General features: G+C 40.7%; 1 protein-coding gene across 4 annotated transcripts; it reads right to left on the bottom strand.

Moving 5' to 3' along the window:
* Positions 1-2970: 2970 nt before the first annotated feature.
* On the bottom strand, positions 2971-17535 carry LOC140464070 (BTB/POZ domain-containing protein 17-like). 4 transcript variants are annotated; one of them, XM_072558742.1, is made up of 5 exons: positions 17353-17496; positions 14947-15333; positions 14284-14571; positions 7763-8042; positions 2971-5599 (listed from the first exon to the last, which is right to left on the bottom strand). In XM_072558742.1, exons 2-5 carry the CDS (start codon positions 15002-15004, stop codon positions 4519-4521), a joined length of 1707 nt encoding a protein of 568 aa, XP_072414843.1. In that variant the 5' UTR covers positions 15005-15333; positions 17353-17496; the 3' UTR covers positions 2971-4518. The 4 variants fall into 4 exon arrangements, with proteins under 4 accessions (XP_072414843.1, XP_072414842.1, XP_072414845.1 ...); XM_072558741.1 differs by lacking the exon at positions 14947-15333 and having other exon boundaries at positions 17353-17535; XM_072558744.1 differs by lacking the exon at positions 14284-14571.
* Between the last annotated feature and the right edge of the window lie 615 nt (positions 17536-18150).

Genomic DNA, 18150 nt, shown 5'->3' with positions numbered 1-18150 from the left:
GGCAATGGCCTATTGGTATTATCAGTAGACTATTAATCCAGAGACCCAGGTAGTGTTCAGGGGACCTGGGTTTGTATCCTGCCATGGCAGATGGTGGAATTTGAACTAAAAAAAAACAGAATTAAAAGTCTAATGATGACCATGAAATCATGTTGATTGTTGGGGGGAAAGAACCTGGTTCACTAATGCCCTTTAAGGAAGTAAATCATCATCCTTACCTGGTCTGGCCTATGTGTGACTCCAGATCCCTCCCAGATGTACTGATTTTCCGATCAATGATGCTGTGGATTAATGTGAGCCTGTCATACATGGGATGGCTTGAAGAGCCACTTCACCCCCTTCCCTCCCAGCAAAGCCTAAACTGGGGAAAAATCAACATCGGGGCATGCATCGTATAACGTATGGAGCTGGTCTCAGGACTTTCCTGACAGAAACTCGTCTCCATGTTTGACCATCACTGAATTTGAACTTGTGACCCTAAAATCTCATCCTGTGACCAATGGTTTGGGAACCCCTGCATCAGAAGGAGGTAATAAGCAGAAGTTTTGTCCAAAGTATGGCTATAGGAAGTTGCTATCTCCGTCCATTTGAGAACATAGGGCTCTGCTTCCTCCACACCAGTGGTCGTGGAAGCCTACAGTGTGGAAACAGGACATTCTGCCCATCAAGTCCACACCAACCTTACATAGATCATCCCACCCAGATCCACTCCGGGTGCTCCGGTTTCCTCCCACAGTCCAAAGATGTGCAGGTCAGGTGAATTGGCCATGCTAAATTGCCCGTAGTGTTAGGTAAGGGGTAGATGTAGATGTAGGGGTATGGGTGGGTTACGCTTCGGCGGGGCGGTGTGGACTTGTTGGGCAGAAGGGCCTGTTTCCACACTGTAAGTAATCTAATCTAATCTATCCTATCCCTGTAATCCCTTGTTTCTCATGGCCAATCCACCTAACCTGCACATCTCTGCACTATGGGAGGAAACCTACGCAGTCACGGGGAGAATGTGCAAACTCCACACAATCGCCCGAAGGTGGACTCAGCAGTGGAAGCAGCAGTGCTAACCACTGAGCCACCATGCCACCTAAGTCATACAAATTGATAGTCTAACGATAGCTCCCTGCTCACATAATGGTTGAAACTCAGTCCAGTTAGATGACAATTTTTGTATGTCCAATATTAGAAATGTTATGTTAGAAAGATCTAAACGATTGTGACAAAAATCTTGGTTAAAACTTCCTAATTACAGTTGTCAGAAACTTTGTTAACGTAGTTGGTGCTTCACTAACTGCAAAGCAAATGGTGTTTGGCAAATTATTTTTAAAAAATCCTTCCCCTGATATTCTCACGTTTCTTGCATTTCAATCTTAAGTACAACCTTGAAGAAGCTATTCTTAAAAAATGTCATGAAAGGAACACAGCCCTCTATGAGGCTCCGGCTCCCAATTATACAAACTGAGTTTGGACATAAACACACAAGCTAATCCATATATTATTTAGTGCCAAACTAACTGCTGAATTATTAACCCAAGCCACACCATTATGAATGTCCTATTCAGATCTGTATGTTAGATATAACTTTTAATTGAAAACAAAATTTTGCATGTTATTTAAAATTTAATTGTCATTAACATCTGAAAGCCCTTTTTGGATTACGGGTCAGATATTTGCCTGAGTCAGAAAATATCTTGACATAGCATGTCTACCTATGAACCTCCTGACCAACCCCCATGCATGTCCATGCCAACTCATACCAATCCATAACTCCACCAATTCATAGCCCCTTACAGGCCTTATGCCAACTCTTTCCACCTAGTGCAGCCACAACATTTCACCCATACATCCTCAATACCAATTCACTTAATAACCCCCATAGCCAGAACCTCACGAGCCACGTTAAGACAAAATAAAATGAAATCGTAAATGTCTATTACAAAGCTCACTACATAAAAGCACTCTCAACCATGAAAGCCCTTTCAATGCATTTAAAAGCTCCTCAACTCAAATAGAAACTAACGGGCATTTATAATTCCATAGCATAGACAGCTAACTCTTTAATAACATTTTTGAACTGTCAATCAAACAGTGAGCTTACAATGTAATGATGATCAGTTGTGGAAAACTGGTATAATGATAGCATTTGCAGGACTTTTTTTCCTCTTCTCTCTCTAGCACAGGCATGTAGTTCTTTCTTCCATTGTTAGGTATCTTGACAGCTTGACAGTTCTTATGGTAGCATGGTGACTCAGTGGTTAGCACTGCTGCCTTGGGGACCTGGATTCGATTCCAGCCTTGGGTGACTGTCTGTATGGAATTTGCATATTCTCCCTGTGTCTGCGTGGGTTTCCTCCAGATGCTCCAAAATCCTCCCAGAGTCCAAAGATGTGCAAGTTAGGTGGATTGGCCATGCTAAGTTGCCCATCGTGTACATGGGTGTGCAGGCTAGATGGGTTAGCCATTGGAAATGCAGGTTTACAGGGAGAGGGATGGGTCAGGGTGGGATTGTCTTCGGACAGTCAGTGCAGACTCAATGAGCTGAAAGACCTGCTTCCACACTGTAGGAATTCCAAGATATGGACCTTAACTGGCCTTCAAAAGCATTTATAGACTCCTACACTGTGGGATAAGACTTTCAGCAGTGTATTGAAATAACTTTGCTGAGAAAAGGTTTCCCACATTTATGAATAAGGTCCTGTACCATTCTTCCACTCCACCCCTCAAGAAAAATGGAAACTGTTGCAAACAGAAGAGTGATTTTTGGTTGTGCATCCCACCTTCCAATTTCAAAGGTGCCTGGAATTCCTTGACTCTGCAAAAATCTGTTGCCTTGTCTCTGCAACTCATTGAAGGTTACATTTTGGTAACGTTTTAATACCATTACTTGGTTAAAAAGTTTGGATGGTGTACGTTAGTTGAGGGAAGTACTTGGAGAATGATACCATCATGGAAACACTAAATTAAAAAAAAACACTGCTATTCATGGTAGTCCACAAGTGATCACAGATTTTATTTGCACACCTCCTTTACATTATACATGTGAGTGGAAGTAGAATGTGATTTTACCATTCAAGTTCTATATCACTGATTCCGAATTTTTGCAATCCCTCCCACCAATCTCTTTTCTTTATTGTCACAATGATGGTAAAATGTGAACTCTTGACTTTTGAATTCCATCAGGGTGGAAGTGGGTACTACAGATGCTGGAGATTAGAGTCAAGATTGGAGTGGTGCTGGAAAAGCACAGAGGTCAGGCAGCATCCGAGGAGCAGGAAAAATCGATGTTTCGGGCAAAAGCTTTTTTGAAGGGCTTTTGCCCGAAACGTCAATTTTCCTGCTTCTCGGATGCTGCCTGACCTATTATGATTTTGTAGCACCTCTCTACTTTTGAATTCCATCATCTCATTTTAATACTTGGGACCGTCATGAACTGAAATGGTTTTAAAAAGGGAAAAACACTGACTTAAAGTGGCCACAGTAATCACCTGACCATAGGTTGGCCAATCTTAATGAAAACAAGGTGGAATAAACATAGACAATCTGAAACAAAATTAGCATTTCATCAAAAGGCATGAAACAAGTCAGTTTGAAAAGGCCTATATCTCCTCCTATTTTGATTTACACTTTTTAATGGCAATTTTCACATATTGGAAAAGGATCCTTGCTTACAATTAGCAACCATAAAGAATGTTAATTTTCACAGACAGCATATACAAAACAACTTGTAATCCAAGGAACTGCTTTTGCCAGAGCAGGGGAGATGGATTTATGACTGCAGAACAGAAATTTGAGAAATTGTCTCTCTCTTGTTTCTCAGGAGAGAAAACGCTCAGTGAGAACACAAACTGGAGAGAAATATCTTAAAGATAATTGCAATATCCGCTACTATTGTTATTCCAGGTCACCACTAATTAACTTTGGTCTCAGGTTATAGCTTATAGCTCAAGGACATCTTAGGGTGTTTAAAATTGTATGTTTTTTATACTGAACACTTTCTCTTTAGCTTTGTATCAATGTGTACGTATTTGATGTCTGTCTTTTTATTTTTAATCAGGTCAAGCAAATAATAAAATTGCTCTGTCTTTCATTCAAGAAAACCTTAAGTTTGGTTTCTTACTCCTACAGTAAAACAGATAAACTATATTTCAATTGGAGAGATGTATGGCTGCATGCTAAAAGCAACTTTAAATACTTGCATGGCCAAATGGAGATGGAAAAAATTGCAGTCAATTGACCCATCCCCAACTTGTTACATTACATAATAAAGTTATGGCCCATATTTGATTGTGAACCAATAACTTGCTTTAGAAAAAGAACTACTAGGGTTATACATCAATGTTAAATATGTACTAATTAATCTGGAATATTTAGAACATCAGTGATCACTGTGGGATAGAGCCTTGTACATTAAGAGAGCTGTTCAGGAAACATGGGATTCCCTTTTCATAGCACAGCTTTGTACTTTGTTATATGCACTAGACATGACCTACTGAGGTTGTCTTAGACATACTATAGCAGAGAACTGATTCATTTTATGGCTTTGATCAATGATTGGTAAATCGGCTTAATAATAATATGAAGATATAGGGAGTTATCAATCAGGTATTCTGAGGGATGTTTCTGGAAGTCAGCCTGGAGGAGGAAGTCACCTGTTTCCTCGGTACTTTGATGGAAATCATATATGTGTTTCACATATGACCTGCTGTCCTTCTTCACTCTTACTAGGATTGTTTTCTGAAAAGTGACTCCTGCAAAATTTGCACTGTTCATAGCTGGAGTGATTATTATCCTTGGCCTTGTTTCTTCAGGGTTGAAAGCCTGGACAGCTCCGTTGCCTGAGTAAGAGTAAGAAGGCCTCAGGCTAACTGGCAGCCATCTTGGTGAAAAGAGAGCATTCCAGGTCACTTTTTTGCTCGGATCATAATTACTAGGCGCCAGCTGAGTTTGGAAGCTAGTGCTGCGATCATCTCGAGCTGGGTTATTGATCACCCACTGAGAACCCCAGGAACTTGACAAATAGTTTCTTGGTATAAATAGGCTACAATTGACATTAAAATATTTGATAAACACCAGGGGGCTAGTAGAATGAAACTGGAAAGCAAGGAAAAACAAATTGTGGACTGAATTGTAATGTTCATTCATGATGGAGGACTGCTTCTGAATTTGGAACAGGCTTTGGGGGCTGATCATAGTATAACGAATCAACTTAAGGACTGTTTCTGTCACCAGGATATCGGGCTGATTTTTCTTAATCCACTCTTCAACTCCATAGTAAATCTCTAGTTCGTTCTCCACAACCAGATCAGAGCGTTGAAGCAATGAGATCATCAAGTCATCGCTAATGGTTTGCCATTCTTTGCTGTGAATGACAGTGGACATATTCCAAGCCAGGAACCGCATGCAACTCTCCTGCAGGTTTTTGTCTCCTATTCTGAGTGAATAGTGGTACCAGCTGACCACGTGCCCCCGGGGAGATGCACTGGCAAGTTGTTGGCTCATATACTCAATAATGCCATGCTGTAGGGCAGTGACATGGTACTTGCTGGCTAATTTATGTAGAGGGACAACTTGACTCAAAAGGATGGTTATTTTGCCACAGTACAGGTATCTGGAAAACAAAACAGAGTTTTCACATAGTATGTTTGTTTCTGTTTATTTTCGCTAAACTGTATTGCCATGAAATAGATTTTCATTTGAAGAGAAACAACATTTTAATGTTTCTGTTAGTCTTTCATACAATCAACATACACATGAACTGAAAAATAATCATTTTGGTGAATAATTTCAAAGTTCTGGCTTCCTTTCATGATTTCAATGTTGTAAATGTCTTTAATATTCAGCTCTGACCCTTTGGCTGTTAGATTAGATTAGATTAGATTAGATTAGATTAGATTAGATTAGATTACTTACAGTGTGGAAACAGGCCCTTCGGCCCAACAAGTCCACACCGCCCCGCCGAAGCGTAACCCACCCATACCCCTACACCTACATTTACCCCTTACCTAACACTATGGGCAATTTAGCATGGCCAAGTACTTACTGTACCCAAACAGCTGGTGTTGGAAAGATCAAAGCGTCTAATATTAGATGTGATTCCATGAGAGCAAAATCAGGATTGTTTAACAACGACTTATACTAACAACAAATTTAAGATTATTAGTCACGCTCACAATGTGGATTTCTTACACCTACGAGAAGCCACATATATTCACACCCAGGATCTATCCTTTGCAAAGAAAAATAACTAGTCCAAGCATTGCAACTTTTTAAACCAAATTTTGGAGGATGATCATTCTCTATTGCATTCCCCATGGCAATGCCTTGACCTATCAGATTTGATTTCGTTTGAATTTAACTAAAAGATGGCAGTTAATTGTTCCCCAGTGTATTCTCCATGGCAGTGCCTCTACCAATCAGAGTCCATTTGTCAACTAATCAGCTCTTTCTTCTCACGCAGTATAAACTGTTGCTCCTTTTAGATTGGGTTTTCTTGCAATTCTGACCTGATGAATGCAAAACAAAAAACATTGACCGAACATGTTTCAGTTATACTTGTAGAATCTCTACAGTGGGCTAGCTGGCTATTTAGCCCATTGAGTTCACAACAATCCTCTGAAGAGGACTCCACTCAGACCCACCTCCCAAGCCTATCCCTGTTTTTCCAATGGCTAATCCACCTAACCTGCACATCTTTGCTCTGGGGGAGGAAACTGGAGCACCTGGAGAAAACCCACGCAGAAACGGGGACAATACGCAAACTCCATACAGACAGTCACCCAAGGCTGGAATCAAACTTGGGACCTTGTGAGGCAGCAGTTCTAACCACTGAGCCACCATGCTCCTACTTGATTTCTGTATCACCAAGTGACTATTTACTACATAATAAACTGATCCAGCTTTCATTTTGCTAAGTTTAGTGATTTGCTCGAGGAAGCATTTATATTGTGAAGCTGTTAATGATTGATTGATCAAGGGTCTCAGATAATATGAAACAGCATGAAGTCTTGTGGCAGGGTGGTAGTATCCCTACCTCTGAGAAGGCCTAGCTTCTAGACCCACCTGCTCCAAAGGTGTGCTATAATATCTCTGAATGGTTTGACTGGAAAATGCCTGAAGTCAGTAGAAAGGGTTTTAGTAGTGCATTGGTAGTGCCCCTACCTCTGAGCCAGGAGGTGCATAACAATATCTCTGAGCAAGTTGATTAGGAAACAAAATGAAGTCAGTGGATTGGTGATGCAAGGCAGCATTATTGGTGGGATAGGGGTAAAAATCAATGATTGGGAAGGGAAAGCGTCCATGTATTTTTAATATTGGTTCAGCAGCAACATTTCTGTTCCACATTCAGCTATGTATGGGGTTTTGCTGACAGACAGTATCATGCTATGCAGAAGAGCTCAATACATGGTGACTGCAATCAGGAGTTTTGTTCAAAAATCTACACTGGGCCCTAAAAGTATCTTAAGTCCCTGTTTAAATAAATTACCCCACACCTAGGTTATTTCCAATGTGCACGCTCAATGCCCCAAGTGGTTCAGCTACAACTAGGAAATACTGCAAGCTTCTTTACCCACCATATTGCAAGCACTTAGTACCCAAAATACAACATCAATCAATTGCAGTATTTATAAGCATGTAACTTTCAACATTTCAGTCAGTTAGTTCTGGCCAGTCTGAATTTCATGAGAACAATTACAGTGGATAAAATGTTTGCGCATTCTGTTTTTTTATTTCAGTCCAGCATCACAAGGACACTGCTACATGAGTTAACTACCTGATCAACGTCTCGAAAAGTGCGGCACATTCAGCAGTTTCCCGTAAAACGAGTGTAGTAACACTGTGATTCAGCAAGAGGTCCTCAAAGACATCGCTTTGCAGGATGAGAAGGAGATGATGAGTGTGGAACACTTTCACTTCATCTGAGTTCCCTGTGTACACTTTCAGCATTATGTCACTCGAGTTGGAGTTAAACAGCAAATCCTGGAGGTGATTGATAAGCATCAATGAATGATTGATTGTTGCCATGGAGTTTTCATTTAGATCTATTGTCTGAGCTAAGGAGGAAAGAACAACAATGGAAAATAAATTATTTTTGAAAAACAAACAGATTCTGCAACATTGATTTTATCATGATGCTGTTTAATTCAACTTATGAGTAATGGAGGAGGCAAGCCACAGACACAAACCAAACACAATGCCCTTAGTGATAGCTGTGAGTGGTCAATATGCCAAATTAGTCCAAATGTGTTTTGATCTCTTTTAATAATTTCTCCGAATTGTTACTGGAAGTCTTTTTGACTTTTACATCAGAAATACAAAAAAAATGATTTTGATGGGTAAATTTATACATATAACCTTTCCTAGAGTAATAATATTTGATCAGAGTAAGGCCACTTGATCCTCTTGTGTGCTATTGGTCTGTTCCTGCTGGCCTAACTTCAACCACCTAATCATATATTTTTAAAAGAATTAAGTTTATTTTACAACAACCTCACCCTGTAAAGTTAAACCATCTATGCTCCTGGTGTACTTTTGAGCACAGAATTCAATGGGTCTTACTGCATTTTCAGTCCATTAAACTACAAGAGGAAAATAAGTTTAGAAAAGCTACCATTTGACTTTTTTATTTGAAATTGATCCATGGTCAAATCAAATTGAAAGGCTTCCTCCTCACGGATTTTACAGAAGAATGTGTTTGAGGGTTTTAAACTCAACACATAGCAGTGGAGGCAATGGCCGAGTGATATTATTGCTAAACTGTTCATCCAGAAACCCTGATAATGTTCTGGAGACCTGAATACAAATCCTGCTATGGCAGATGGAATTTGAATTCAATTTTTTAAAGATCTGGAAATAAGATCCTAACAATGACCATGAGCCCATTGTTGATAATTGGGAAAAACCCATCTGGTTCACTAATGTTCTTTCAGGAAGGAATCTGCCATTCTTGCCTGGTCTGGCCTACATGTGATTCCAGACCCACAGCAAAGTGGTTGATTCTTAACTGTCCTCTGGACAATTAGAAGTAGACAATAAATGCTGACCCATCCAGCAATGCCCAAGTCCCATAAATGACTTGTAATGATTAAATGACTTTTAAAAAGGTCCAATTTAATTGTACAAAATTGTAAAAGAGCAGCAATTAAGGAATCTTGTCCACAGGTAAATAATGGGTTGACAATGAAGTATTTGGGGCAACGTTTAACAAGTAGGACCTTTTAAATGTCTCCTTCAAAGAGATTAGCATTCTTTGTTTCAGGATTCTACCCTGAATGTAGAAAATGGACGAGGGATATGAATTATGATTAATGAAATGTGAAAATACAAATCAGCTCTCCCAAGTCCCAATCAACCTGAGATTCTTGGTGTTATTATTGAGCAAGAAGGAAAAAAGCACAATGTGTCAGGGAAAATAATGGTTTAATTCAGACAGGCCCCAAATGGGTGAGAAGGCATTACATGCTGTTGACACTGAGTTTAAATTTTATTTAGAGCTGAGCTGTTAAATATTCATTGATCTGAAGGAATATCTTTGAATCTATGTAAGTCTGAGCAGCTGGGAATTTAAATAGTGAATACTTCAGGTCTTTCAGTCCTTTCTGACAGAATCTTTTAGCTTTTGGTCTATTTCAGAAAATCTGGCTCATTTGTGTTGGTCTCGCCGCAATGAGTGTTGAATCAGGAATGTCATGCTGATTTGAATATCCAAAGAAACCCTTATGCTTGCAGACCACAAACCTGAATAGCGTCAACCTCATTTGTGCTGAAAACTGATTTACACATCAGCCCACATATAGCTGAGAAATGCCATTTACACAAAGCAACATTGCCACTGAGATTTTTTATTGTGATCAGTCGCAGTGCGCTTGGCAACGTAGGTACTTAATAAGCTGCAAGAAAAGAACAATTTAAATCCTTTTTAACTTTTGAGATGCAAAATAGAAAGGTTTGGACTGACTTTCATGTGACTTGTTTCTCATTTCTTTGCTGCTCACACTTCAGTTTTCAATCGTTATACATCAGGTTGAAGAACCAAAATAACATGAAGGTTCTTCTGCCTAACCGGGAGGTGGTGAGTTTGGAGGTGGGAAGGGCATTTAATCAGGTAGGACCCCATCACCTTCCAGCCTCTCCCTTGCAGGGGGGAAGCCCATAATGTACGTACCTGCCTCAGCACCAACTGAAACCCTTAAATAGCCAGTTAAAGACCACAAGTGGCCTACTGTCATTGTGATTAACCCAGCTGTGGGGGTGAGCTTGTTGCCACTTGGCATTCATCGTAGCTGCTGGATCAAGGGACTGGACATCGGGCAGAGCTTGCCCGGTGGAAACCACTTCTTTTCCTTTGTCCAACCTCCTCGTTCCTCTGTCCCTGAACCCCAATCCTAGAAACACCACCTTTCTGCCTCCATCCCTGACACTCAATGATTGTTTGGGACTCTGGGGTTACTGTCAGAACTGGGGCCACAGCTTCCTCTGTGGCATTGCTGAGTGCAAGAGCTGCAAGCATCTGCTTGGATGACAGCTCATAGTAGGACAGATTTCTGCCCCCACCACGGGGTCTTAAGGCCCACTCATAGCCTCACTGCATGGCTTGGTGGACTTTGGCTGGGACTTGCAGCACAAGTCTTTTGACAGCTCTCCAGCTGGAAGTCAAGACCCTTGATACCTCAACAAGATTCTATTGCTTATGACTTACCAGGATCAGCAAGATCCAGTTCATCTCTCTGAGCTGGTACAGTCATAGATTAATATAGCATGGAAACAGGGCCTTCGGCCCAAACTGGTCCATGCTGACTATAGTGTCCACTTACCTAGTTCTAATTTCCTGCATTTGCTCCATATCCCTGTAAACCCTACCCATCCAACCAAGGGTGGCACGGTGGCTCAGTGGTTAGCACTGCTGCCTTATAGCACCAGGGTCTCCAGTTCAATTCCAGCCTTGGGTGACTGTGTGGTGTTTGCATGTTCTCCTCATGTCTGCGTGGGTTTCCTCTGGGTATTCTGGTTTCCTCCCACATTCCAAAGATGTGTAGGTTAAGTGAATTGACCATGCTAAATTGTCCATAGTGTTAGGTGCACTAGTCGGGATGGGTTACACTTCGGAGGGTGGGTGTGGACTTGTTGGGTGGAAGGGCCTGTTTCCACACTGTAGGGAATCTAATCAAAACATAATCTAGTTGGAGCACCAGTGCCCAGAACTCTGAACAATTCCTGCATGCAATACTCTCTCAAGTCGCATCTGGACTTCCTTCTACATTATGTTTCTATAGATCTGTATGCAGCTGAGATTCTCTTTCTCCTGCTCTCAGCACCTGTGAGATAATCAAAGAAGGAACTGGGATATCCAAAATGGTGGATGCATGTTGTAGGAAAAATTCTATATGCAGCATATTTGTGATGTTAAAAGAAGACACTAAACAAAATAATGGTAACAATTGCTACTTTATTTGGTGTTCATAACTATGTTAATTATAGATGTTTTTCAAGCCTGAATTTAGACTCATGATTTAGAGTCATAGAGATGTACAGCATGGAAACAGACCCTTCGATCCAACCCATCCATGCTGACCAGATATCCCAACCAAATCGAGTCCCACCTGCCAGTTCCTGGCCCATATCCCTCCAAACCCCACCTATTCATGTCCAAAATTTGATTGAAGGAGGCATGTTTATGTAATGAATGACTAGAGAATCCTTCAATTAGTACACGGGGAGGATGGGAGGAAGACCCTGGACCTGACTCCTAAGGGCTCTATGTACAGCTGTAAGGGCTCTGTGTACAGCAGTAAGGGCTCTATATACAGCAATAAGGGCTCTGTGTACAGCAGTAAGGGCTCTGTGTACAGCTGTAAGGCCTCTGTGTAAAGTTGTAAGGGATCTATGTACAGCTGTAAGGGCTCTGTGTACAGCTGTAAGGGCTCTATATACAGCAATAAGGGCTCTGTGTACAGCAGTAAGGGATCTATGTACAGCTGTAAGGCCTCTGTGTAAAGTTGTAAGGGATCTATGTACAGCTGTAAGGGCTCTGTGTACAGCTGTAAAGGCTCTATGTACAGCTGTAAGGGCTCTGTGTACAGCTGTAAAGGCTCTATGTACAGCTGTAAGGGATCTGTGTACAGCAGTAAGGGATCTATGTACAGCTGTGAGGGCTCTATGTACAGCAGTAAGGGTTGTATGTACAGTTGTAAAAGCTCTATATACAGCAATAAGGGCTCTGTGTACAGCAGTAAGGGCACTGTTTTTCAGCTGTAAGGGCTCTATGTACAGCAGTAAGGGATCTATGTACAGTTGTAAGGGCTCTGTGTACAGCAGTAAGGGCTCTGTGTACAGTTGTAAGGGCTCTGTGTACAGCAGTAAGGGCTCTGTGTACAGCTGTAAGGGCTCTATGTACAGTTGTAAGGGCTCTGTGTACAGCAGTAAGGGCTCTGTGTACAGCAGTAAGGGCTCTGTGTACAGCTGTAAGGGCTCTATGTACAGCAGTAAAGGCTCTGTGTACAGCTGTAAGGGCTCTGTGTACAGCTGTAAGGGCCCTATGTACAGTTGTAAGGGCTCTGTGTACAGCAGTAAGGGCTCTATGTACAGCAGTAAAGGCTCTGTGTACAGCTGTAAGGGCCCTATGTACAGCTGTAAGGGCTCTGTGTACAGCTGTAAAGGCTCTGTGTACAGCTGTAAGGGCCCTATGTACAGCTGTAAGGGCTCTATGTACAGCTGTAAGGGATCTGTGTACAGCTGTAAAGGCTCTGTGTACAGCTGTAAAGGTTCTGTGTACAGCTGTAAGGGCCCTATGTACAGCTGTAAGGGCTCTATGTACAGCTGTAAGGGATCTGTGTACAGCAGTAAGGGTTGTATGTACAACAGTAAGGGCTCTGTGTACAGCTGTAAGGGCCCTAAGTACAGCTGTAAGGGCTCTATGTACAGCTGTAAGGGCTCTGTGTACAGCTGTGAGGGTTCTGTTATATGTACAGGAAGATTGTGCTATTATGTGTCATTCTCTACACTGACCTATTGATAAGTCTATACCTGCAGCATTGTTTTAAATTTGATTCACACTGACTGATTATCAGCTATGTTTTATATATAAATAAGCAAAAAATGTTCTGCGAGAAATGTTCAGCAGTTCAAACCGCGTTGATAGAAAGAGAAACAAAATTATCAGCCTGTATTGTTGGCCCTGATACTGTAAGGGGAGCATTTGTAAACAGGGAAGGATTAAAATGGGACTTTAGAACTTTCTTACAGACAACATTCCTCTCTGACAGGATCCTATCTTGGGCCCGATCTGACTGATAGGCTTGAACCTGCATTGGGGAAAAACACTTAGCAGCAAGCTGTGGACAGAGGAATCCAATCTCTGATCCAGGCTTGGTCTAACCTCTACACGATGGTTGGTGATCCAATCTGGACTGAGAAGATCCAGGATGGGGGTGATCTAGTTGGGTTAAGGGTCAGTTTCACGGGAAGTAAGTGAAGTTGTTGGGGGTTGGGGGCTGAGAGGAGGTCCGGAATGAACCAGTGCTGTGCACATTTTGTTTTCCTCAGCTTCTCAGTCTCTCTTGAGCTCAAGTAACCCAGGCAACAGCCTTCAACCTGTAAAACAGTTTCAATACAAGGTTCCCAAAATTATTCAAACATTTAAATATCCCCCGCGCTCTACCTGGGGTTGGGCTGGTTGTCTTGCCCCTCCCATTCATCCTCCAAAACAAAGAGAAGTAGGTGAATGTTTGAAGTTAAAAATCACACAACACCAGGTTATAGTGCAACAGGTTTAACTGGAAGCACTAGCTTTCACAGCACTGCTCCTTTATCAAGTGGTTATGGAGTATAAGATCGTAGGACACAGAATTTATAGCAAACATTTACAGCGTGATGTAACTGAAATTATATATTGAAAATGACTTGGATTGTTTGATAAGACTCTCATCTGTTAGAATGCTCCAAATCATAGGTGTTTCTTTTACCTAATGTGACCTGATCCCAAATTTGCTGGTTTGTTTTGGGTGAACACTCTTCCCGCTGACTCCGCTTTTTTTCTCTCCTCACACACTGTCTGCCTCACTGTATTCAGTGCTTTCTGTTTATATTTCATACCTCCGATATCCACAGCTCCATCTTTTCATTGATGTGCTGTTCATCATTGCCCATAAAGCTCTTCAACTGGCATGTGCCACCCATGCACTACTTCAGAGATTACTCCAATGGGCAATTGAAGTTTACCTCCTTCCCCAAAATCAGAAACTTCTCCCTATTGGACTCCCAAACCTAGGTTAGAACCCATTCCTGGGGTAAACTCACTTCTAGCCCAGTAAGGCGATTGTCTGACTGTCACTTTGCGTCTCAATTTATTCCAAAGAGTCACCTCTGGGGAGGAGATACTGGAAGGGCCGCTATGACTTTCATCACCATCATCATAGTCCCTCATTTCTTTTGTCCCTTTGGCATTCTTTTCCTCCTCAGTCAAAGGCGATGCCCATACAGTTGCATCCTCTGGCGTCACTGTGATGCCAATGCTATTGTTCTGTTCAGGAATTGCACTGTTGGTTTCTAAATGGGAAGGGAATACTCCTGATGGCTTGCTGGAACCTACAGAAAACATGAGGAACATTTTGAAAAGTGAACTCCGATTTCTGGCAGTAATATTCAATGACTTACAAGAAAAGATGATGTAGGTTTGAGTTGAGAACTTATCTTTACAGTTGCAAATTCATATAGGAGATGCAAATTCATATAGGAGTTTGATTTCTGCCTTTGGCTGCCTTACAATGAAACTGGATAGGGCTCATGTGCACATTTCAAGTCAATACTTTAGTGGATTGGGTTAAAAACCATGCATCTTTTCTCATTGTACGCCATTTACAATTACGAGCCTTTGAAGATATCAACATTTGTGATAGCTCATAAACAAATCAAGCAAACAATCTCAATTGAAGATGACATCAGATAATAACGTAGACTTACTTTCAAGAGTTCCACCCACTTCATTATATCCCATTTGAAATGTGATTCCTTCAGTCATCAGTTAGGATGGTATCCCCTTAGTCTGTTGTAACTGTTCACCAATGCCTTGAGCAGTGTCAGGAACTTGCTCACACTCTTACATCAGTTCATAGCTGCCATTCCTTTATAGGCAAGTTCCTTTATGGTCTTCTAACTGGCTTCCAAACTTCTACATTGACGAGTTTGAATGGATGCTTCTTGCTGTCAGACCTTTTCTTTCTTTCATTGTGTCTCAAGAAAAGCAAATCTTTGTATATTCATAGGAACCATTTTAACAGTTTACCCTCCTTTCGTTGCTAGGAAAGGCCCATTTCTGACATCCAGCCATCTTCGTCCTCGTGGACATTTCTGGGTACAATTCACAACTTTTACTCAAACCGTTATTAGTTTCTTGAGTTAGTTTTAAAGGATACACTTCAAAATAACCGGAATCTAATCTTTGAAAGGTATAACAAATGGAGAGAGTGATCTCAATGCCTCATCAAAAGAAGACCATTTCTCGAGTTGGTTTTCAAATTTGGGTAGATATGCCCTACTTTGTTCAGACCACAGCAGAAAAGAATACAACGGAATAATGGGACAAATGTCAAGTAGCCTTATGTAAACAAATAATCTTCAGCAGTTGGTACAAAATTGTACATTCAAGTGAAAGAGAGTACATAGCTCGAGTCATTGTTTATAAAGGAGCATTCACATGAAATGTTAACTCTGCTTCTCTCTTCAGATGCTTCTTGAACTGCTGGGATTTTCCACCTTTTCCCAGCATCTATGTTCAATATATGTTCTTAAAATTGTGGCCTTCTGCTAGCCGACTACTATTCTAAAATTCCATTGTGGTAATACTGACATTGAATACAGTAGAGAAAGAGGCCATTAGCATTGTTATTTGTTTCAAAGCAGATTAGAGTTTATACAATACTAGACTGCCAGGTTGTCAATCTTTAGGACTGATACTTTAAAAGTTGCTGCTGCCAAGTTCTTTGCAGAAGCAGTTCCTGCTTCTGTTACAAACACATTAGGAAATAACAACTGCAACATGGATATTTGAGGCTGGAACTATGTTAAAATGCAGCCATTAACTTATGTTGGAAACTGTGATTAACTCCAATTGTGGTGGCGCAGTGGTTAGCACTGCTATCTCACAGTGCCAGGAACCCAGATTCAATTCCAGCCTTGGGTGACTGTGTGGAGTTTGTACATTCTCCCTGTATCTGTGTGGTTTTCCTCCTGCAGGCCAGGTAGATTGGTTATGCTAAATTGCCCATAGTGTTCAGAGATGTGTATGTTAGGTGCATTGGTCAGTGGTAACTATAAGGTAGGAATGAGTATGGACCTTCTTCGGAGGGTTGGTATGGATTTGTTTCCACACTGTAGGGATTCAGTCTATCTATGATTGTAGCCTCAGGTACCAAGAGGAAAAGGGCCAATATTTATTTTAGTGGTTGTCAGAATTGCCTGGAAAATCATACAATCCAGTTTCATACATTTCTTTGAATTGTCCAAAGGGTGCTAGACATTAGTCTCTGGATTTGAAATGCACTATATCCATTTTATTGCTATGAAATAGGTCAAATTTCTTTGGTTTAAAATGTTGTCATCAATATGGTGCTGTTTTAATTGGACGTAAAGGACAGTTAATGTTGAGCTCATATGTTTGCACTGAAATTTTGAAAATTGTCAGTTTGAAAGTTTCAAACTAGGTGAAAATATTAATAGTATACTGCAATTGGGACAGTAATATCAACTGTTAGATTGACAATCTCATTACATAATGAGGTACATTGAAACACAAGAACAAATTTACTGAATTAACAAGACCACAACCTAAGTGCAGTTTTATCAGGAGTGACCTGATATCTTTAGCCAAATATAAATTAACTACAAATCGTACAACATGTGAATACTGTCACAGTTTTACACAAACTAAGACTTGATCATGCAGAAGGAGCTTCTAAGCAGACAAAACGTAACAGGAGTTAAACAACATTTTGAAACTTTAGCCCTGCAAAATTAATCATTATCATTGAATTGGTTCAAGGAAGTGTTGCACATTCAAGTAGCATCTTGTCTATTGTCATGACTTTGAAGTTGGTTGTTAAAGTTTAGAGCTCTCACTTTCTCAGGTACTCTTAAAGTCTTTCAAACTTCCATCATTTTTTTTCAACAAACAAATCAATGGCTCTAAGCTTTCTCCCAAAAAGAAAATATTGATTTAAATCCTATTTTGTTGTTGCAACACTGAAACCATATGCTGAACATTGCAGTGCCATGAACAAGGCTAGATGTACAATCCTCTTCAGAGTACTCTACAAAGCAACAAAAGAATGACTCAAACTAGAGCAGAATATCTCCAAACATCATCCTTACCCCTTTTAGCGATTGCAATCAGTAAAATCAAAGTTGCAAAGGGAAGAAGACAGCCCATTTTGCTCAGACTTTTACTGGAGAACATTGTCACTGAAAGTTTCGTCCAATGTTCTGGCAGAATAAAACCTCACACAGAATCCATCTGGATCACTGGACACTTAAGTAGGACACAGCTTCTTTTCAGCTGCCCCTCGCTTAAATGGCTTCTTTTATTGGTGGAATCTGGCCTTTGCTGCCATGGCAACTGGTTCGATTCTGATGTCTGTTCATCGTTCCCTTGTGTTGGATGAATCTGCACAAAGGAATGTGGAAGAGAGTTTAAAAATCTGAATACATTCAGAGTGTACCGAAATGATAATTTTCTCTGTTTTCAAAGTTTGACAAATTAATAGGTGAGAAAAACAAAATGAGAGGAGAAAAGCTGAATGTAAATTAGCACAAAGGATAAGTGCTATACTTATATTTAAATATTCAGCTGGCGAAACAGAGAAAATACTCATCACTGGCTACTGTAGGCTGGGCACACCATTACTGATATTGACATTCCTGCAAATTTTCACATAAATTTGGAATGGTACTCCTGTTAAAAATTATTTTTTTGCCAACATTTGGATTTTAATACATTACTATACAGGTTAATTAGCTTATTTTTGACAGGGAATACTTCACCCTTGCGTACCTGATTTGTTTTATAGTTGTCAAAGTTACCAGTACAGACAACTGGGCCAAAGGGCCTCTTTCTATGCTGTAAACTCTGTGCCTCTATAAAGCTTTGTAAGTTTCTAATGTCAAAATAAT

Source organism: Chiloscyllium punctatum, chromosome 39 (assembly GCF_047496795.1).
Source record: "Chiloscyllium punctatum isolate Juve2018m chromosome 39, sChiPun1.3, whole genome shotgun sequence".
NCBI lineage: Eukaryota > Metazoa > Chordata > Chondrichthyes > Orectolobiformes > Hemiscylliidae > Chiloscyllium > Chiloscyllium punctatum.
The sequence above is the reverse complement of the archived record's forward strand: the minus strand, read 5'-3'. Positions and strand labels throughout refer to the sequence as shown.